Source organism: Sorex fumeus, unplaced genomic scaffold (assembly GCF_029834395.1).
Source record: "Sorex fumeus unplaced genomic scaffold, SorFum_2.1 ptg000037l, whole genome shotgun sequence".
In the NCBI taxonomy this organism is placed as follows: Eukaryota; Metazoa; Chordata; class Mammalia; order Eulipotyphla; family Soricidae; genus Sorex; species Sorex fumeus.
This window is the reverse complement of record NW_026606094.1, coordinates 23906617-23930053: the sequence shown is the minus strand read 5'-3', so window position 1 is coordinate 23930053 and position 23437 is coordinate 23906617. Positions and strand designations below refer to the sequence as shown.

The 23437-nt window shown below is 43.2% G+C and overlaps 1 protein-coding gene across 1 annotated transcript in view; it reads right to left on the bottom strand.

The window, feature by feature from the left end:
- The window catches only part of LAMB1 (laminin subunit beta 1), an 86747-nt gene extending 68890 nt beyond the window's left edge, over window positions 1-17857 (bottom strand). Inside the window, exons 1-7 of the mRNA XM_056118024.1 lie at window positions 17791-17857; window positions 17515-17647; window positions 16201-16376; window positions 12860-12995; window positions 9394-9467; window positions 1883-2071; window positions 1725-1788 (exon numbers count right to left, since the gene is read on the bottom strand). Coding sequence (XP_055973999.1) covers window positions 1725-1788; window positions 1883-2071; window positions 9394-9467; window positions 12860-12995; window positions 16201-16376; window positions 17515-17557 — 682 coding nt within the window. The 5' untranslated portion in view covers window positions 17558-17647; window positions 17791-17857. The remainder of the gene's footprint in view (window positions 1-1724; window positions 1789-1882; window positions 2072-9393; window positions 9468-12859; window positions 12996-16200; window positions 16377-17514; window positions 17648-17790) is intronic.
- Between the last annotated feature and the right edge of the window lie 5580 nt (window positions 17858-23437).

Sequence of the window (23437 nt, the reverse complement as noted above, 5' to 3'; positions counted from 1 at the left end):
TCAGTCCTGCTTCTGCTCAACTGCCTGCATGTTGCAGGAGAGAGTGTCCAGGAACCAGGTCTACGCAGACTTAAGTCCAGTGGATGGAAATAACATTAAAGCTGTCATGACAGCAGCTTTAATTTATCAAATACTTCCGATGTGACAGCTGCTTCCAGGTTTTTTTTTTATTTATATACATTGACTCATTTATTTCCATAATAATCCAAAGGTCAGGATTACTTCATTTCTTTCTATAATGACCCAAAGGTCAGTTATCATTACCACTGGGGGCTGGAAAGATAGTACAGCAGATAGTGTTTGCCTTGCATGCAGCCAACCTGGGTTCAATCCCCAGCATCCCCTATGGTCCCTTGAACACACTAGTAGTAATTTCTGAGTTCATAGCCAGAAGTAACCCTGGAGTATCTCCATGTGTGCTTCCCCCCCAAAACCAAACAAAAAATATTACTACCGTTGTTCAGAGATGAACAAACAGAGGCAAAAAGAGAAAAGTTCTAAGTAAATAATTTGCTCACAGTTATATAGCTACTACATGCTCAACTGAGTCTTAAACCCAGATCTAACCCCAAAGCTTACTCTTTTTCATGGCTGTATATCCTGCCTCCCAAGATCTAAATATGATCTGTAATAACAGAAGCATAATTACTGAATGCTGCAAAGTAATCTGAATTGTGATTTCTAATACCAGCACTCTAGATCTGACTGACAATAAAAAGTTGTATCTCATCATAAATGTTATTCCATCTCTCACCTTACTGAGAGTACTGAGCCCAACTAAGACTTCTGACTTTCTCCCAATATCTCTATTCTCATATTTTGATAATACAAGCCCTAGTAGGGAGTGCATGTCACCTAGCTAGAGACGTATCTCCTGCAGCAGTGATTTTAACTAAAGGAGGTGAACAGAATAATCTAATAATTCTGTTTCTTGTCCTTCATTTTCTTCCTTCCCAACTCTGGGACAAGGTCTTGGTGGTATTGAATAAAGACTATAAGGCAGCAGGAAACTGGAAACCCCAGGGATGAGATTCGGTATGCCAAATTTACAAATAAAAACACAAGATAATCAGTTAAATATGAATTCAAGAAAAAGTCATTTTTTTAGTTAAGAACATCCAAAATCACCAAGATCATAGTCATACTAACCATACATACAGAAGATATACATGTACTAGTCACAAGTATTACATGGAATAGAGCTAAATTTAAAAAAAAAATCAGCTGCTAACCTGCAGTTGAAAAGTATTTATATCTGATGAGCCTACCTCTGGCAACTGAAATCTTTCAGGGAGATTTTGTAAGAGAAATAGATTTTTTGGGGGGGTCACACCCGGTGTTGCTCAGAGCTTATTCCTTGGCTCTGGTGCAAGGTAAGTGCCCTACCTGCTGTACTATTTCTCTCACCCAAAAGATACATTTCTATTTTATTTAGTCACTATTTGAGAACACTTTGTTGCAATAATACAATAATATAATTAAGCATTGTGATCAACATGCTTATTGATCAAGAGTGTGGTCATGATCACAATATTGTTTAACTGTCATAGACACAAATCTTTTAACATGTTCCCCATCAGTGATGACTTGAACTACTGTTGATTTTAAGAGCTTCTAGTAGAGTATTGCAGAGGAAAGTAGAAACAAAGAGGGCAGAATATTTAGATTCTGGGTAGCATGCCTCAGGTATTTCCACCAAAGCTTTTATTTGAAAACAAGCTTACTCTGTATCCTTGGACTGTAAGGATCTTCAATTTTGAAGGCAGGATCTAAAGCACGAAATATCACCTAAAAGAGACAGAAGAGTAATTGGCATTTTTGTATTGATCAAAAAGTAGATTTGCAAGTACAATGTAAAATTTTTAAAAAAATAGAAATATACCTCTCCTTCTGTTGAGGGCTCAATGTCAGAGTATCGGGAGTCACAAATTATATCATCAACTTTTTTCATAGGACCGGTTGAAATGCCTGGAAATGAGCTCTCACAGTCATAGGCAAAATATCTGTACACACGCCAGGTGGTCCCAAAGTCGGATGATCTTTCAATCAGCATAGCAGCTGGACGGAATGTCTGAAGACAGGGAGAAAAGGCTCATTTGACATTTCCTATTGGTAACACAAGGGGTTTGTTCCCTTTTAATTTCAAATAAAATATCAATCAACTCTAGATCACAAACCCTGACTACATGTGGCTGGTATTTCAAACTGAGCCCAGGTTTCAAATACTTTCATGCTGTTCCATGACAATTCTTGCAAGGAAAGTTTCCAGTCATAAATTCTATACTTTCTCCTGTCCTACCAGAGATTATAAACTGTTTTCCATTATAAACACACTGTAATAGCGAACACATTTTGATTTAGTCATTATGCCCATCATATATAACCATCAATTCCTGATTGATTGATTGATTCCTTCACTGGTTCTTTTAATTATTCAACAGATACAGTAGTGGCTGTAGATGATCCAGTGAAGTAAGGACATAGCTTTAAATCATTTACAATATAGTAGGTCAAATAAAAATGTGGAATCACAAGTGTGTTTCAGGAAAAGAAAAGGAAAGAATTCCCAAGGAATTTGGGGAATTTTATAATTCCACTTTTAGTATATACCCCAGAGAACTGGAATCAGGAACTCGGACACATCTGGTACATGCATGTTTATAGTGGTTTTATTCATGAAAGCCAAAAAGTGGAAACCACCCAAGTGTCTATCAACGGATGAATGGATAAACAAAATGTAGATATACAATGAGTTATTATTCAATAGCTCAAAAAATAATAAAGTTGTAATATTTTCCACAAGATGAACTTGAACATTATACTAAGTGAAATACACTAGGTTCAAAAGGAAAAATATTGTTATGTTCTGCTTAAATGAAATATCTCATATGTCTTTTACATTTACAGAAAGTATATTTGAAATTACCAGGGGCTGGGGGAAAAGGATAGTAAGTCGTTGTTGTTTAAAGGGAACTGAGTTTTTTAATAGTGGTGATGAAAAAGTTATGGGAATAGATGGTGGTAATGGTTGCAAATGTCATGAACATACCTAATGAATGCAGTGGCTTGCATGCTAAAAAAGTTAAAATGGATAAATGCATTATAAATACACTTTACCACATACACAAAAAATGAGCAATGCCTCATAGAGGAGACAGCATTAAACCAGCTCCTCTACAATAGTGTTTTTTATTTATTGAGTCACCTATGCAATGAGAAGCAAATTCAGGTTTCACCTAATAATTGTTAATAATTATAAATGTACTCAAAATAGAGGCCAGAGTGATAGAAGACCAGATAGGATTCTTGTCGGGCATGCAGTTGACCTGGGTTTAATTTCTGGCATCCTACATGTTGCTCAGAGCATTGCCATGAGTAATTCATGAGTGCAGAGCCAGGAGTAACCCCTGAGCATCACCTGGTGTGCTTGCACCTTCTCCCAAGAAAACCAAAAACAGAAAGTACATAAAAATTAATAAATAAATAAATAAACAGTGTTTTTCAGTGTAGTGGGGAAGGAGACAACGGGCTCATTTGATATTTCCTATCGGTAAGGGATAAGTTAGCATGTAATTTAAAAGGAACAATGAAAGATAAAAATTACAGAAAAAAAAAAAAGATTTTTTTTTTTTTGCTTTTTGGGTCACACCTGGTGATGCACAGGGGTTACTTCTGGCTCTGCACTCAGGAATCATCCCTGGCAGTGCTCAGGGGACCATATGGGATGCTGGGAATTGAACCCGGGAAGCAGATTCTATTTTTGAAAAACAACTATTGCAACACTACTGAAGAGGTAAAGTTGGGGATGGCTGGACACAAGAGTTCATAAAACTAAGTGATAGAAAAAAGATGAACACTTTCATTTGGACAAGTAAAACCTGGATAAAGAGAAAGGGATGGAATTCACTGCTCTGACCAACTGCATGATAGTAGAAAGGGACGAAGCTGCAGCTGAGCTTACATAGCAGGGGAGGGGAGAAACTGTGCAATGCAACTGTTGACCAAAATGAAGAAGAGAGGTGAAAGCATTTGGCCTTGGAGTAAATGCATGTGACGCTGCACACGGAGACGCCTCTGGATAAAGAGAAACAGCATTTTGGTGCACAGTTGGGAGATGAGCTTGAAACATGACTTAGGAGAAATGCATACACCCAATATCTGAAATCTTGCAGTATATACCTCCTCCCCAAAACTAAAGTGCAAAGAACAAGATAACAGAGTCAAGCTCAGTGCTACAAGAAAACTCATCAACAGAGGAACAGAGGGGCTGCTTAAACTTTTTCTACTTGCTACCTTTTTGCCCAAGAAATCTTTACATAACCCCAGTTATGTGAATCAAACATTTATGGATAATAAAACACACATTTATTTTAAAATAAATTTTTCAAGACCCCACTTTTAGTTACATTATAGTTACCCCATATAGTCGTGACCCAGAGAGTTTAAGAAGTGATTGGGTACTGTATTGAAAACCATAATGCCCAAAAGTAGAGAGAGAGTATGGGGGAAATTGTCTGCCACAGAGGCAGGGGGCGGGTTGGGATGGGGGAGGGGGGATGCTGGCGACATTGGTGGTAAAAAATGTGCACTGGTGGAGCGATGGGAGTTCGATCATTGTATGACTGAAACTCAAACTGTAATTGTATCTCATGGTTATTCAATTTAAAAAAAAAATCAATAAACTAGAATGTTTATCACCCTCCCCCCAAAAAAATCACCTGTGAGAAATGTACACTGGTGAAGGGACAGGTGTTGGAACATTATATGACTGAAACCTTAAAAAAAAAAAGCAATGGGTAGAGTCAAGAAGAGTGGTGTGGGACCAGGGACTTGAATTGCTTTTTCTTGTTTCATCATCAGTTGGGTCTTGCCCAAATATCCATAATGAAGACCTAATTAGACCCATACACCTCAGAAAGTGACAATAGGCGGAGACAGGGTTTTCCAAGGGGTAACTAAAACTAAATGAGAATAGTAGAGTAGGCTATAAGCCAGTCAGTCCTGTAAAGACTGGGTTCAGGCCAGAGCAATAGTATAGCAGGTAGGGCATTTGCCTTGCACATGGCTGACCCGGCAATACCCGGCATCCCACATAGTTCCCCAAGCACCACCAGGAGTAATTCCTGAGTGCAGAGCCAGGAGTAACCCCTGAGCATCGCTGGGTGTGACCCCCCCCAATCAAGAAAAAGCAAAAAAAAAAAGACTGGGATGTTTACAAGAAGAAATAAGGACAGACACCCGAGAGGCAAGTCTACATGAAGACAAAGGTAGAAGACAACAACCTACAAGACAAGAAAAGGAAGCACTCACAGATGAATCAAGGCCACTAACTTCAATTTATAGCTTCCAGAACTGTAGGAAAATACATTTATGTTGTTGAAGTCACCTTGTTCATGTGCACAGCAGCAAATGAATACACTATCACAACACACTTGTGTCACTGACAAAAACATGAGAGTCAGACACATTAACTCATTTCCTAACTCCAGAGAGAGCACAGATGAAAATCCAAGTTAATTAAGACAAAACCCATATTTCTGTCTAACTGGCAAAAGGCACTGAGAAAGACTGAAACATGGGTATCAACAGAGAAAAAAAGAAAAGAAAATTTGGTCAATAGAGAGATGAACCAGTGATTCAGGAGGGTATGTGAACAGGGTCAATTAGGAAATAAAAGATGAAGCAGAATGTGCTCCAAAAATGGGCAAAAGTTCCAATCACAGGGTAAGTGAATTTGGGGAAATGAAGTCATTACAATAGATGAAAAAGCAAACCAAAGTTAAGCCAACCTGGCAACCGAAACATAATAAAAACATCATGTGTTAAAATCAATGCTTGACAGAAATGTGGGGTAGCAGCTAAAGGTGAAAACCCAGTATAAGAAGAGCTCTCCTTCCACTCTCCTCAATAATCCTTATAGTCTATTTCACCACTAGAAGTTCAATGCACTGGAGCTATAGCACAGCAGTAGGGCGTTTGCCTTGCACGCAGCCAACATGGCCGACCGAGTTCGATTCCTCCACCCCTTTCGGAGAGCCCAGCAAGCTACCGAGAGTATCTCGCCCACCCGCAGAGCCTGGCAAGCTCCCCATGATGTATTCGATATGCCAAACACAGTAACAACAAAGTCTCCAATGGAGATGTTACTGGGCCCGCTTGAGCAAATCGATGAACAATGGGAGGACAGTGACAGTGACAGTCTATTTCACCAATGAACAGAGATACAAAAAGAAAGTGAAGGTCATGTTTTGACTGATCCTTTGACTTACATATTTACTAGTTATTCAGGTCCTCATTTTTTGTCTCCATAGAATATTGGAAAATCACACTATAATAAATTCTCGAAAGTATCAAAGAATCTAAAGTGTGTTTATGTTTGTTGGGAAACCCAATCACCATCTGAACCAGGGAAAACTCCCCATGAGACTGGACTGCTGGTTGGTAACCATTTGGGAGTCTACTCTGATGTCTACACCACAAGAGAACAAAAATAAAAGGACTCACAGTGTTGGCTGTGCTTCCTTCTCCCTCCCTTCTAGAAGCTCACTGGCTCACTGGCAAGTCATCCAATTAAGAAGCTACTGGAACTGAGAGACACACATTTACCTACAGAAAGGAATCTTTTCCATGCTCTTAGCTTAGTAATCAACCTTCTCAGCTTCACATTTACTGTACAGATGTTTCTGGATTTATACTAAATAAACAAAGGAACTTTGGGTTTGGAAACATCTGACTATTTGCACAAGCATCCTGTTTATGTATTACATGGATTTTGCTAGCCTAAGAAAATCCAATTAACTGTGCATTAGCCATTTCTGTGGAAGTCATAGGAAAGGATGTCATCAGAACATATTTTTTATCTACCTGTCCTGCTTCACTACTAGCAACAGTATCATCACCTTCCTGGTTACTCAGCTGGATAGTTCAGGAATCTTTGACTTATCCCTTTTCTTACCCTTCTATTGTTAAACCTACTTTTTTCTCCAGATCCTGATTTAACTTTTTCAATCTAAAGAGTATAACTGACTTAGAAATCAAAGGCCCCTCTTCTCAACAATGACTCTTAAAGGCAGTAGCAGTAATGGCAGAGGGTGATATTTTAATGAATATGGAGATATGTGTGACCCAGAAAAGCTTTTCAAGCAATACTTCTAGGATTCCTGGGTTGCAGGAGGAGAATCCCTTCTCAGTGAGAGTCACAGTCAGCTATTACATTAACACAATACTTCTGACATTGACCTTCCATGAACACTGACCCCCAACAAGAGCCTCCAGCCTGGTTTCTCAGGCCCATGCTGGTAATCCTTTCTGGGCTCCCATCCTAATACACAGATTTCATTTCCTGTCTACATCACCTCCTATTTCCTAAACAATCCTCACTCCTCTGCAACAAGTTAAGGGACTTCTTCTCACTGTAGTCATATTTCCGCTTCTCCTTTACCATCCCAAGTTCCAGGAAGACACAGATTTAGGCCAGAGTAAACCTAGATCAAACTGTCCCACCACAAAAACTTAGCTCTCAGACTGTTTGCTCTGTGAGGAATGACTTTACTTCCACCTCTTCTTACTAACATCCTGCTCACTCTTGCCCTGGCCAAGGGCAGTCCCCAATCTTGCCTCCTAAAGTGTTCTTCTTTGAACAGTTAGCAAGTCACTTGCATTATATCTTTCTCTTCTTTCTAGAAGAAAGCTCCATGGAGCTGTGATCATACGAACTCTAATAGTCATGATAGGACAGTTGCATACAAACAAACTAACTAACAAAAAAGAAGCTCATTTCTTCAGTAAATATTCAGAGAGCAATTCTTACATGGCAAGCATCAGTATATATAAGATGATAATGCTTCCACTGCACACCCAGATAATCAGGAGTTATTTTTATTACCACAGCAGAGTGGGTATGTCATACAACCCCATAATGCAGGTGTTATCTCTCTTCCCATCTTACCAGTGAGGAATGCCAAACTCTGGCTATACTGTAGTAAAGGGGAGGCTAGGAACTGAGACCCAACCCCATGAAGTTACTTGACAGAGGAGCTAGAATCCAAAGGATGGGTTTTATAAACTAAAGTCTGACAACTTATACTCAATTCTTTATGTCTCAGTTCAATTCCCGCCTTCTCTGTTTGACCTCCTGTACTCTTGGGCAGAATTTCATCTTTGGCCCATTGTATTCACTTGAATGAGTATTCAACTCCAGAATATGCCCCCGAGGAACTTTTGAATATAGATGAACTCAGAACAACACAGGCATGCAGATGCCCTCTGCCAAGTGAAAAAATAGGAAAACAATATTGATAAAGACAATTTTGAGTATATTTAGGTTTCACCTAACATAGAAACAATGTGTGGCATGAATCAAGTTTCATATCCAATCACTAAGGTGAGCACACAGTGAATGGGGAGTTCCAAGAAGTTAGGTGATAAGTTGAGAGAATCCTCCCAGCCCTTCCAATATATCAGGTATCCCAGTATAAATTTTGCTCTCCTGTACTCACAGCAGCTTTCCAGAGAGGGGCCAGAAATGAGGGGTTTGGGTCTGGGAATGAGCAGCCCCTAAGCAGGCCTCCCACTCACTTCTGACTTCCATGCCCACCTGTGCTACTGACTTTCAGATTTCAGTAGGGGACACAAGTGAGACTTTAATGGCTACCAGTCCACATGGTAAACCCACCAGTGGCACCTTCCTGAACCTGACAGGCTAGAGATAAGGCCCCCCAACTCCAACTGAAAACTATGCAAAAGTGATTTCAATCTGAGAAGCAATAAGTAAATTATGGGTTTTATGTGCACCAACATGTACTTTAAGCCCTGGGAAGTCTGTCATTTCCAGGCAGCTGCTTAAGAAGAAACAAAGGGACTTTGTACAGAGACATTCCCTAGTCCTGGGGTCATTTTACATCTCTAAAAGAAAGAATAAAAAAAATACACATGTAAGAAGGCATACATATTTCTTAAGGAACTATAGAACTCTTCCCACAAATTCTGCAAAACCTTGAAAACCAAAGACAATACACTTCCTTTCAGTTACCAAATGCAACATTAAAACATAAACACAGGGGATCAGGGATTTACTCTCCAGATGTTTTATTGTGGTTTGGGAGAGAGTCAAAGCAGCCTCTCTCCCACAGGGAAATAAAAGATACCTAATTAAAAGTTTACAGTTGAATTACTTCAGAATAGTGGCTCATTCTGCTTACTTCTGCGAAGATAAGAGTATTTGTTAAACCCTGTTATTGGTGCCTATGTTTTAAAAGCTCCTCAATTACCCCAATTTATGGCAACAATAATATTTTAAGTTCTTGCTGAGGCCAACTTGCAACAGACATTCATTCTGAGAGGGGGATTACAGAGCTCTTCCATGTCCCTTGCGAGAATGTTATGCTGCCTTACCTTGAAGGTCATTATGAGATGAGTAAAATGAAACTCTGCTTCCAAATCCAGTTGGATCGTTACATTCTCCACACCTAGAGATTAGCAACAACAAAACGGAACAGTCAGGTGAACACCTGCAGTTTGGGACCAAAACAGTGAGCTGGAGCATTAGGGGCTCTTTTCTTAATTTCTCTTTACTTTCCTCCTTATAAAATTCTCTCTGCATCGCCTTTAAAGCCGAGGAAGCTCTGTAAACAGCGAAAGCACAAATCAGAATCATTCCTTCATTTTCACAAATCACTCTGGAGTTCTGCATGTGGAACCTGCTCCTGGAACAAGACCTGCCAGAATGTCTCTAGCTGCTGTCGAGAAAGACCTTAGCTCAGGGAAAGTGAATCATCTTCCCAACCCTTGAAGCCAGGGATTCTCAAAGGGGAGAGCAGGGCACTTCCTGTGCGCAGGAGGGGCCCAGGGACACAATCCTCCTCCAGCAGAAACACAAATAGTCCTTTCTCTGCAGCAGCAAAGAAAATAAATAAGAGTCCACACACATGTTAGTTATAGAAAAGCTCATCCCTGGTGGGGAAGCCTTTGGATGCATTTCCAGAATTGAAAAAACAATGCGCCAAGGAGACAAAAAGAATCGGTCAAATAAATAAACAGGCTCAGAACAAATACTAACATCTTCCCTTTCAAAGGAAGGTTGAACAAACAAATGAACCTTTGCATCATGCCCTGAGGGTCAGTGGGCCCCCCCCCCCTTCCCCGCTTAATAGGTTAAAAAGGCCACTGGAATTCTAGGGGCAGAAAACACCTCCTTTGACAGTCCCCAAGCCTTTCAAAGCCTGCCCTTGTGAATTTAAGAGACATCTGCATGTTTCCTGTACTTAAGAGCACTTTTGGGGGTCCAATATCAGAGCAAAAGAAGTTTTAAGCGCAGGAAGATAGGAATGTGTCAGAATGTATCACATCACAGTCTAGTGTATTTTCAGGAAATCAGTAGGACCTTTGGAATAAAACACTCCCTCTGGCAAACAGCCAGGTCATTTGAGGGGTTGGGGGAAAGAGGCCAATGGAACGATATGAGTTAGTTGGAATGTTAAAGGAAAACATTATAATCAACCTAACTAACCTTATCTAATGCTCTTAAAAGAACTGTATTATAAACCTACTCTGGACATTTCTGTGTGTGTGAAATGTTAACTAGGCGGCTAGCTGTATGTCCTCTCCTTTCCCAGGCTTTTAAAAACCTGCACTATTTGCCCAAAATTAAGAGATAACAAAACAGCATAAAAAGCAAACAAGACTAGTACCATTCTGTAACATAAGAAGCAAAACTACCCCTAAAGCACATTCCCAAACTATATGACCCCAAAGCACCTTCTATTTTGGATTCAGAGGCTGATAAAGCACTGTCATTGTTTTAATGTGGGGAGAAAAACCCATGGAGAAAAGAATCACGAACATTCTTCTATGGTGTATTTGATTTTTGTCATCCTGAGAGTAAGTTAAGAGTAACTGCATCTGCAAAGCGATTTCTATGGTGAAGTGCTGATAATGTCAGCTGCCAAGTAAAGCTCAAGATGGACAAAACACACAAAGTAGCTAATATCACATTCATTAAGTAAGTCTTTAATTGTGAACTATCAGACAACAGGGAGATAAGGGACAGTAACAATAGGTCTGACTTTCTAAAGACTAAATTCCATCAGTCTAATCTCATCTAATCTCTGGCAGCAGAGTGACAGAGAACTCCAGCCTCTGTTGGAAAACCCCTTCCTTTTTGCCATTAGGCTTCTCTTGCCTCACAAATTCAAACTTGTAGAAATTAATTCCTGATGGACTGAGAAAAATCCTTCTTCTAGAACTACAGCAATAATAAACGATTCTGCTGCCTAATGCCAAGAATGGGAATAGTCATGATCCAAATATCAAGGATCCTTCTTAAAAGAGTCTTTCTGTCCTATGGCTGTCAAAAAGTGCTCTAGATCCTGGTTCATGGCAAGCTCTATAATGGTGCAGAAATGCTCTGCGAGCCAAGCATAGATTTTTTTTTTTTGGCTTTTTTGGTCACACCCAGTGATGCTCAGGGGTTACTCCTAGCTCTGCACTCAGGAATCACTCTTGGCAGCGCTGGGGGTCCATATGGTATGTCGAGGATCGAACCTGGGTCAGCCGCGTGCAAGGCAAATGCCCTATCCACTGTACTATAGCTCAGACTCCAAGAAACATATCTTTCATAATAAACTATCAACCAAGATACTTCTTTAAGAATATATAAGGTTTAAACTAACATGTTAGTTTTTGAGATCCAGTCAGTCTTAATGTGATAACCAATCAAGTTTCAAAGCCAAGGAATAATCAGTCCCGCCCAGAACTCAGTCGTTTACAACCATGTGTGGCTTCATATTCTATGGCAAGAAAGTCTATTCAGGGACGTTCTGTCTTTATATGATGATAAATGACAATCATACAAAAACTTCCCAGGTTGAAGCATATAATAAAGAGATTTAGTATGTACTTCCTCCATGATCAAGTGTAGGTCACTTCTTTGAGATCCGTTTGCTATAATTCTTTTCAAAGATCTAATGGTATATTGTTAATTAACAAACACAGTAACTCTACACTTGCTGAATTTCAATATTACAAGTTTGAAACAAAAGCAGAACTAATCAGGGCTTAGTTTCACAAGCAATAGTAACATCACAAATGGCAAATGTATTAAACTAAAACTAAGGTGGCAAAGTCAAAGTGTTAGACTGACACAATGATTGAAGAAATGATGAGTTCTTAACCATGTTGATAGTCTTTGGGAAAAGTACATCTAGTGAGCTGGAGTAATGGTACAGCGAGTAGGGCAGTTGCATTGCATACAGATGACCTAGTTTCAAACCCTGGGTCCCAGTACGGTCTGCCAAGCCTTCCTGGAGTGATCCTGAGTTCAAAGCCAGGGATAAGCCCAGCTGTGACCCCCAAATGAAAAGAACTTTTAAAAGTATGTCAAATGTTTACTCATGGTATTATTATTACATTTCTCTAGCTGTTGGAAAGTGGGGGTAGGGATGTGTACTGATTCTGCCCTTTCATTTGGGTAGGGTTGATCAAAATCAAAGATATTATGCTTTGTGTAAAACCAGAACTTCAGAGAGCATAAGGCTGCCCAAGCCTCCCCAAGTCTGCTCCCAGTATGTAAACATGTACCCCAATGAACCCTCCACCCCCCACTCTCAATCCAAGACAAGGACTATGCACTCCTCCTTTGGTTGAGCGTGAAAGACTACTTTCTTCTAGGAATACAAGCTTCAGGGGAAAGGATCAGGTTTTACCAGGACAAGTTAGCACTTCTGGCAGTAATCATTCAAAGGCCATAATTCTAGCAACAGAGAAACCAATCACAATTACAAATGCCCAGGAGTCTATAAAACCCTTTAGGGGTGACCAGTTACACTGCATGGAACTTGTCTCCACACCAACCACCACATACCATTTTCAGACTGCCACCAAATCTTCAGGCGGTTTGGAGCAAATGTAGTGACCACATTTTCAATGAGATGACTGTCAGGATTGAGTGTTTCATGATAAGGATCTTGTGAATTGCATATGAAGCATTTTTTGTCCTCCTGAAAGCAAAGTTTCATAAGTATAAGAAGCAATTTCTCTTACACACACCACACACACAGCTCACAGAGAAAACAAAACATAATCAAGCCTATAAACCCAAAAATCAAACCTACTTGTTTCAAGAAAAATGAATGTGTCAAAATCATTTAAATGATATATCACATGCTTTTCACTTTTTAACTTATTGAATATGAAATACTCCTGAAAATGTCCTCCTCCCTTGCAAATTCAAGGTCAAAGATAAAAGGCAGCATTGTTTCCTGAGCTATTAATTTAGCCAAAATGAAATTTCGAGCTTAAGCCTTAATCTCAATAAATAGCTAGAGAAGCTTACTCTTCATGTAAAATGCAGAAGAGGCATTAGAGAATTTTTGCTGACGTAAACTAAACATGAAAGAAAAATGATAATACATTTGGCCTGGTTTTCTAAGACCTACATGAGGCAGAAACCGCTGGGCAGAAGTATTAGCCAATTCTGCAACTTGTAGAATGACAGAACAATGGCTCTTAGCTTCAATTTTGCCCCCATGAATCAGGGTTGGCCATACGCTGCTACCCTACAATGGGTGACTATCTGAGAAATGGTTAGGAGGCTTCGAGGTCCTGTTATGTGGGAGGGACTAAAGACGAGGATCAATTTAAAGAACACCAAAATGCATCTGAACTGGACAGAGGGTATAAACTATTAAGCTTTAGAATAGCTGTAACTATGTCGCAGCTAAGCCATGAGGGCGCAAAGAACCTTTTTACTCTCTAGGCCAACCAAGGTGGGTCACACAGAGCACAACTAAATAATTCCCTTTTACACAAGGAGCTTTGCTTTCCATCCACATTTTCTGAAATGCACATTATTCTGAAGTCTGAAAATGTTTTTAAGATTAAAATAGAGAAGCACATACATCTTACAAATATTTAAGAATATTATTGCTTAACAATGGCATCATGGGCTAGGGAGATAGTACAAGGTTAAGGCATGTGGCCCAACAACAGTTTAAACCCTGGCACCATGTGGTCCCCTAAATACCATTGGAATGATCCTTACACCCCAAACTGGCAGTTTCCCATAAGCACTACTGGTTGCAGTCCCAAACATTCCTCTCCCACCCCCCACCAAAAAAAAAAAAGAAATGAAATCACTGACTTTATTAATTTAGCTATGAGTTATCACCTTCTTCCCAAAAGGATTTGTAAACTGGTAAGATGTACTAAGAAAAGAAGAGATGGGGGTGCAATGGGCAGTGTACTAAATGCTTGTGTTTCTTGCCTCAAAAATGTTCAGACGCAAAACGTTTGAGTAAAAGCACAAGAGCTAACTATTCTTTACTGGTATCCATGAAGAGTACTCAACAACTTTATGGTTTATCATATAAGAGAGTCTGACTCTAATTGCTTTTAAGACAATAGTCTAACTCATTGTGGTCAAAACTGGTTTAAGGATCTGGTGATTCATTTACAGGATGTCCTGGCCTCTGAAGTAAATGTTAGCATAATATTTTAGGTTAAATTTACAAGCTAATATTAGAAAAGGTAACATCAACTGCCTTCATTAGCTTGTAGTCAAGGAAACTAACAATGGAAAACAATTACCAGAACTTGTGAAGAGGGAAAAAGGTTAATTATAGCCTCCCTCCTAATCAGAAGGAAGCAGTCTAGACATCTCTGTACAAACCTGGAAGCAAATGAGTGGAATCCACTTTACCACATTCCTTCAGTTTAATTTATCAAGTCTATAGGGGCCATTTTTGCTTTGTAAAAGTGCCTCCATTTTAAGGCATCTTGCGGCAAGCTTCAGAACACTGTCGTTTTCCTGAAGGGCCAGACTACACATGGGTGGAGCATCAAAAATGTGAGCAATTAGCTTGAAACTTGCCCTTCATGGGACCAGCTTGCATCAGAGGCCAGAGATAGTAGTCTCTCTTTTAAAATGATTTGTTTGCTGTTGTTTTGGTTTCTTAGGCCACACACAGGGGTGCTGGGAGGTATTCCTAGCTTTGGGTTGGGGAGTTGTCCCCTGTTCTGGAGACCACATAGTTTAGAGAGATAGAAGCTGGGACTGCATTCATGCAGAGGATGCAATCAGTTCATTGAGTTCTCTCCAGCCCTAGGACCTCCCTTTTAAAAATCAAGGGGGGGGGGGGGGCGGCTGGAGTGATAGCACAGCGGGTAAGGAGGTTTGCCTTGCACAGCAGACCGGAGTTCAATTCCCAGCATCCCATATGGTTCCCTGAGCACCGCCAGGAGTAATTCCTGAGTGTATGAACCAGGAGTAATTCCTGAATGAATGAGCCAGGAGTAACCCCTGTGCTTCGCTGGGTGTAACCCAAAAAGAAAAAAAAAAATCAAGCAGGCGGTATGCTGACTGACTTTGGAAAAATCTGAAATTGGAAATCTAAAATCTGGGTGTACTGTTTACAAACTAACATCCTGACTTTTTGTACTGGTCCTTTTCTTTCAAGATACCACGAAAACCAGGGACTTTTGAAACCAGAAGCATCCCATCCTGATAAATAATAAATGACACAAACGCACCATAGGGGGAGAAAAATATTGGTTCAGTAGTTGGAGCAACCTTGCCAAAGCATCTGTCAGGGGTTTCTTGTTTGTTTGTTTTTGCTTGTGGGGGTCACACCTGGCTATGCACAGGGTTACTCCTGGCTCTGCACTCAGGATTTACTCCTGGCGATGCTCAGGGGACCACATGGGATGCTGGGAATTGAACCCGGTGCGTGCAAGGCAAACACCCTGCCCTATCCTACCCGCTGTGCTATAGCTCCAGCCCCTCATCTGTCGGTTTTAAAATATCCTTTATCCCAGTGAAAGATCTAGGGAAAACCAAGACCAGAGCTCAGCTTATTAACAAAACAAATAAAAATAAGAACTTTTATACACACTTCCTGAGAGGAAAGATTAAACAAAAGAACCCCGGATCTTTTGGAACCCCTGGGTCAGGGCTACCCGGCACGGGCCAGTTTGCAGCCCTGTCTTTCCATTCTGGGGAGGTGGCCCAGAGGTTGCAGGAAACGTTTGGCGGATGCAACTGTGCAAACTGACATGAGACGAAAGAGTGAGCTACCAGCCTAATCCCGGGACTCCCTGGCTGGAAGCACTTCCTATCTGGAGAATTGGCAGGATGCGGAGTCCGGCAGGACTTGAGTCTGGACCGACTGAGTCGCGGAGCTCCAGTTCCCCTCTCTGCGCTCTCACCTGGAGGTGGCTGACGATACAGTAGGGCTCGGGCTTCTGAAGCCCGCACGTCGAGGTCACCGACAGCTTGTGCGATCGGCCGATGAGAAGGTCGCCGGTGGCCGGGTAGCAGCTGCCCTCCGCACAGCCGTAGCTGAACTCGGGTTCCTGAGCTCTCGCTCTAGCCCCGCAGAGCGCTGCGTAAAAGACAGGCAACAGGACTTGTGGGGTGGACCGGGTGGTAGAAGCGCGAGGGAAGCATCGGGAGGCAGCAACGGGAGAGGAAAAGGATCAAGGAGGGGCGAGGACAGATTCAGAAGAAAGCAGAACGCGCAGGAAAGCGAAAACAATGGAGAGATGCGCGAGGCGCGGTAGGGGATGTGGACGAGAGGATTCCCAAAGAAATACAGATACCCCAACAGTTGGGTCCCATCATAGCCGGGAACATCACCCTGCGGGGAACACTTCTGAACCGTGCACCCAGCATCATGTGTACCCCCACCCAACCCCAACGGCGTAAACGCAGACAGGCCACACCGATGTGCCGGGAACCTGGGCTCCGGGAGACAGACAACCGCACGCGCGCGCACGTGCGTCCATAAACCCGCGTTCACGCAGCAGTTCGCGAGCCCCGGGTGCGAGTGCGCGTCTACGCGCGCGGAAATGGTGAGCGTGGTGGGGGAGCGTGAGTGCGTGCACGCGCCAAGGTCGCTGCGTCTGGAGGGGCGCGGGGGTGGGGGTGGGGGGGCTGCAGGGGGTGGAGAGGTGGCGATTTCCCGAAGCTAAGAGCCGTCCCACCGGTTTTGGAGCTGCTTCAGCGCGCGGTGGCAGGGCAGCGACCGGTCCAAGCTGTTTCTGGCGCCACCCGGGGGCAAACGGCTATGGTTAATGAAAGCCACATGGGCCCCATCTGGTCTCGGGACGAAGCCTGCGCTCAGCTCAGGCACTTTCCAAGGAAACGAGCTCCAAGAAGCCCTCCGCAGCGAACCCTGCTACCCCGAGTTGCCTGGCCTCCCGCGATAGAGACACCCAGTGTGAAGGGTGCAAGCCGGGAGTCCCCGGCCGCAGGAACCCCGGAGATCCCGAGACCTGGGAACAGACGGAGCCACGGGGATGCGGGGACGCAGCGAGCCTCGCGCGCGCCACCAAGGGCGCTGGCATTTCATCCCGGCGCACAATTTCCAACCAGTCCACAACCCGATCCTCCTAGGCTTGCTTGAAACCGGATCCAACTGTGAGGACTTTCTCCCCCACATCCAAACCAGCCCTTCCCCTGTCACCCCCCTCCCCACACACATACACACACATACGCACACCCCGGTTCCCCGTAATTACCTAAGAAACAGCAAACCAACACCTGCGGCAGCCCCAGGTCCATCCTTGCAGCCGAGGGGACGCAGCCGAGCAGGGGAGAGAGAGAGAGAGCACGCCCGCCGAGAGGTCTGCCCTTTCCCCGGGTTTTCTTTAACTGGAGAGGTAGGGAGGGGGGAAAAAAAGGCAAAGGTTCAGAGAGAGAAGAGGGGCCCTGCCATTTCCTGCCGCTCCCACGGAAGCGGGAGGTGGGCGAGTGGGGAGGAGGGGTGGGATCGCGCGGCCACTTTGTTCTCTTACCCCGCGGTGAGAGCGCTCTCCCGGCCGCGGGCAGCCCCCGAGCCCAAAGAAGGGAATTAGAAAGTTTAGCCTTGGGAGGAACCCGGGGAGGCGCCTCTGCTCATGCGCACACGCGCCGCCGGGGTTGAGGGGGCGGGCAGCGGGAGGCCACAACTTGGGGAGGAAGGGGGGGGTCCCACCCGCCGGGGGGCGCCTTCTTTTGTTTTAAGGACGCGGCTGCAGTCGCGCCGGGGCCGGGGCTCTTCCCGATCGCGGCCAGGGGGCGGTGCGGCTGTTGCGCGTCCGCCTCTGGGTGCGCGTCCCGAGCGGCGGGTCCAGCGCGGGGGCGGGATGCTTCGAGGCGGGTCTCCGGCTAGGTGTGGTGGGGGGTCGGGGGTGGGGGGGAAGGAAGCCGAGCGAGGCTCAGTGCGCGACCTACCGCCGACTTGGGCATTTACATTTGCAAACCGTGAGTCACGAAAAGGTGCCCAAGGCTATGGCTCTCCAGCGGTGCGCTCCGCAAGGGCGAGTTAACCCTTGGTGGAGGAGGGTCGACCTGTTGGGTTTGTTCTGGAGGCCGAAGCGGGCGCCCCGGGCTCACCACTCTGGGCGAGGCCCCGCAGCTCTAACGCCTGCCGGTGGGGTGGAGTAGGGGGCTGCAAAGGGCTCCTCGCTTCGCTTGCTTTGCGCACATTTGTGCCAGATCTGCCTCTGGCCCCCAGAAACCCAGGTAGTGGCGGCGTTGAATGAATGAGCCATCGGGTTATTTATTCCTACGTAAATCCAGAGGCTCGCTCTCATCCAGGTTATTTTCTCCAAGAACGCTATTGTTGCTTACGCCTTCCGTTTCACCGTGACACCGTGGTTGACTCAGCCACCAAGCTGGAGGTCTCTTAAAATATACACGCACCCCAGTCTCCAACCAAGCCCCATCGGCTTTCCTAGAATGAAACCTAGAGTGAAAACGCGGGGTATCCATCTCCGGGGAGGGGGGTGGACAGGGTCTGGAAAGAAGGCGCACCGGGAGGGGGGGTGGACAGGACTGGAGCTCGATCTTGGTCACCCGCTCTGGGACTTAGCCCAATTCTTATGTCTTGGCTATAGATGAAGCCAAGCCCTGAGCTTCCTTGATTCCTCGTCTGTGCAGAAATGCCCAGAATTATGGGGACTATCGTTAGTTGCAAGTCCAGTCCGATTCGTCTGTTTGAAAAAAAAAAATCACCCGAGGGAGAAAGGTTTAAGTGCTGGCTGGTGAGCTTTTAACTCGGCTACAATGAAATAGAGTGCAACGATGTTTAATCATTAGACCAGAGTATGAGTTTATAAACATCCTTTCTGTAGAAACCCGCAAGAGCCTCAGGAATTAATTATTCACCAAATCAGGACTTGCCCTGCAGCAGCACCGGGAGTTTTGCGCCTGATGCTCAAGATCCGTGGGGTTGGCGCGACAACCCTGAGCACACCAGAAAGCAAGTATTGCCAGAGCATCTAATATTGCTTTGCGTGGTCTTTGGAGCTTCATTAAAATAAAATTAAAAGGCGAGTCTTTTCCCCTTGTGGAGCTTTTAATACCCCTGACCACACTTTCTCATTACAGGAATTTTCTCCCTAGGAATTGCTTTGTTCAACTCTGTGTCTTTCCAAAGACTGGACTCTGCTCTGAGAGCATCTGGGCTGGCCCTTCTGCCTCTGCTCAGAGCCTTCTCCTTGGGAGCTGAGAATCCTCATCAACATTCTCTCTGCTCTCCTGACCACCTACTCTCAGGGTAAATTTAACTCTCTGGGGAAAATGAAAGATTTGTGTGCTGGAGCTGTTCTGGGTTTGTAATGCCAGACAACCATTCCATCATCGAAGGTATCCGTCTTCACCCCACCTTTTCCTTTGGTACTTTTGAAGGCAACTACCCTCGTCTCACAATTCTATTTCCCCATCTCTTAAGGAAAGTATAAGCCCACTTTAGTCTACTTTTTCCTTTGCTTTGACTTTGTCATCAGTGTTTCTGGAAGGCTAGTCCGCACTTTGTTTTCTGCTTTCTCCTCCATCCCATTCAGCAATGGTAAAAGTTCTAGCCTATATGCTATATAAAGCCAGTGAAACCATGGAGCCTGACCATGGTACCTGACAAAACAGACACGTGTGTTTCTTGTCAGCTACCTCATGTCCCTCTGTGTTGTTTGACTCACTAAAGATGTTATAAATATCCCAATAGCCCTTGGCAGAAACAAGGGTCTGCACCCCTGCATTATTACATCATTTCCATCTCTATTATTGCCACAAACCTTTAGTTAGCATATGCAATGCATTTTTCCCCACTGTTACCTAAATGAAATGTTAAGGCAAATGCTTTAGATTATCATACCATCTAAGTGTCCATCCTCCTGGCTTCTAGGACACAATCTCTCCAAACTTTTCCATATCACTCTGAATTCCCCTTCTCTTGCCCCTCTCTGTTTTTCTAATCAATGTGTTCCTGAAGGTTCTGTCTTCAGCCTCTTTGTCCATGACACATTCATCCACATCTAAGGTCTCCTCCACTTTGACCTCAGAATCCTTCTTTCTCCAGTCTGCTTGGAATTTATATCCCATTTCTAACACCCGTATTAAATGCCTCTACTTTGATGACCCTAAGGTACAAGTATTATGAACTGAACTCATCTCTCTACTCACCCCTCACAGAGTATATTCTTCTGTTTTCATTTTCAATGATTGACACCATCTTCTACCTTTTAGCTTGAGACAAATCTGGAAACATGACTTGCTCTATGAGTTGCAAGGTCCAGAGCAAAATGACCACTTGTATCTGAGGCTCCCTTTGTCAAAATCAATTTCAGGATGTTCAGTTAGTGAAACCGTGGGACCTTTCTGATGCAACGACTTAGAGGTTAAGTCTGCAGAGCTAGACCAGCCTGGGAGTCATGGCAGCCATTCCCCTCTCCTTCATTTCTTCCCACCCCATCACAAAGTACTGTCTGTCATTTCTACTTCCTTGGAAATGAGCTACAATGTGCCCATTGCTCCATACTCACTGTCCTGCCCCAGTTCATTCTCTCTACATCTGGTCTGAACAGTGTGAAAGTTCCTTGACTGGATTCTGTTTCCAGACTCTTTCCCTCCCCAGTTTGATCTTCTATAACTATCCAGGACTTTTCAGAGGCACAACTTTAATCATGTCACGCCTTTATTCAAAAACCTTTAATGGTGTTCTTCTGTCCCTGTGTTCCAGAAATTCCCTATGACATGACATTTATTTTACAGCTTTCTTTCCTATTGCTGATATCTGGACAGTCCTTATGCATCAACGTAGTCAACTATCTCACATTTTTAATCCTCTATTTCAATGGCATCCTCTCCCCACTCTCCATTCTCCTACCTGCATCTTACAAAAGTCTGCTACAGTATAAATGACATAATCCTATAACTATTTGCTAATTCCCTTATCACCCCAATAGACAGCAAGACAAGGACAAGACAAGGAATGTTGTGTAACATTCATTTGTGGATAAACAATGCTAATGTGATACAACAAATGGTTCACTTTTTAAAAAATATTTTTAATTGCGTTACCATGACATACACAGTTACAAAGCTGTTCATGATCAGGTTTTAGTCATACAGTGATCCAACACCCATCCCTCCATCAGTGTCCATTTCTCATGACCAATGACCCCAGTTTCCCTCCTGCCACCCCTCCTCCCCCAGTCTGCCTCTGTGGCTCTATGGCAGGCATTTTCCTTCTCTCTCTCTCTCTCTCTCCCCATCTCTCTCTCTCTCTCTCTCTCTCTCTATTTTTGGGCCACACCTGGTCATGCTCTACGCTCAGGAATCACTCCTGGAGGGCTTCAGGGACAGGGATCGAACCAAAATCAGCTGCATGCAAGGCAAGCAAGCACCCTATGTGTTTCACTATCATTCCATCCTTAATCTCCATTTTCCCCTAAGCTTTCTTAAATGTTCCATTTCTACTTAGCGTGACTTTCTAGTCAAGGAAAAAAAGAGATACCTCCAGACGTGAGTTCATTTTAGGAACACTTCCAAATTTCTCTCATGGCCAATCTTTCCTCTCTGTAATATTTCATCCAACTTTTTCCAGTTTCAGAAGCACTTTAGGAGGAATGGATCACTTTCTCTAATACAGCCTCTTGAATTTTCATTTCCACTGACAGGAGCCATGGGTATATTTACCTGGCACTGCCCACTTCAAAATAGGCCATCTTTACTGAAAGTTGTGAGGTACTTTGAATGATAGATAGAATTGCAAATTGCTGGCTGCTCTGTTCAAAGAATGTGTGACAGTTCCCTCTCTACAACAAGTTTATTTAGTTTAAAAAGGAAAAAGAAAAATCTTTGAAACTGTTCTTTGAGATCACCTCCATCAATCTTAAATGCCTATTTGTGTGTCTCATCCAATAGATCCTGGCTTGATAGTTAAACATCTTTACAGCCGATACTTTGATCTTTAGGTACTAAACCCTGGCTGCTTCAACACCCATTGTTCTCATGAGAAATACCATATTGGTTGGGGGAGGAGGCTTGAAGTGCTTTTCATGGGCCAGGCCCTGGGTTCCATCTGGGGTACTTCTGTGAGTGTTCTGACTGCCCACAACAACAGAAAAAAACAACTAGATTTTTGCTGTTTTGAAGATCAGCAAAGACTCAAATTTGAAATAGAAAAGATCCATGACCAGTAAAATTCAGGACAAATGTCACATTGCATTGCCTATAAAACTTTCCTATTTTTGTAACATACAGGAGAATATAATTTTGAGTTAAATGTCCTTGTATCCAGGAGTTCTTTAAGAGCAGAGAAAATATTTTATTGGAAATGTACATTCCCCTCAAAGTGGTGGTGTTTCTGGTTTATTGCAGATACTCGTTTACTTGTAGACACTCGGCTATTGTAGACACATGTCTATTTACTTGTTGAATGAATAACCGAGCTTCAATAGCCCTTTCTAACAGTTTAGTGAGAACACAAGAGTATTAGTCACTCTCATGTGGAAGCCATTAGGGCTGAATTAGGAGGGAAACTATGGCATTTTCCATCTCAGGTCAAAGAACAGAAACTCCTGATTGGACTTGGTTCAAAATTCTTCTACCTCATTTGGTAGTAACATCAGGATTTGGGGGGATGGGGGAGAGGACTGGTCCTTCCACTTGTTCAGTCCACATAAATTTGGATGGGACTAACCCCAACATGGGTTCTAGGCCTATCACACCCATCACCCTCCCAGTCATTGGCTCAGGGATGGGTATGTAACTCAAGTTTTCCAGAAAAGTGACATCTGGGTTTTTTTTATGGAAATCACTGGGATTTTTCCTGGACTTGGGTCATATGACTATTGGTCTGAACGTAAAGACTTCTTGATACTGAAGCTAATATGGTGGAAATAACTGGAGAAAGCAAAAATAGGACAAATTTTCAAGAATCACCATGCAGGAACATGAGCCAACTTGGTCTATATTAATCTTGCCAATAACCTTTTCTAAATATGTAATGTGTGAGACTTCTAACCTTTGTTATTTATAGCTGAGATTTAAAAGTTTCTTTTAACAATGACAATAAAATAAAATAGTTTATCCTGATTCAGGCTTATCTTTTTCAACACTCTTTTTTAAATGGTCATCAGTCTATTCTTAAATATCTCTAAAGGAATGTCACAAATGAGA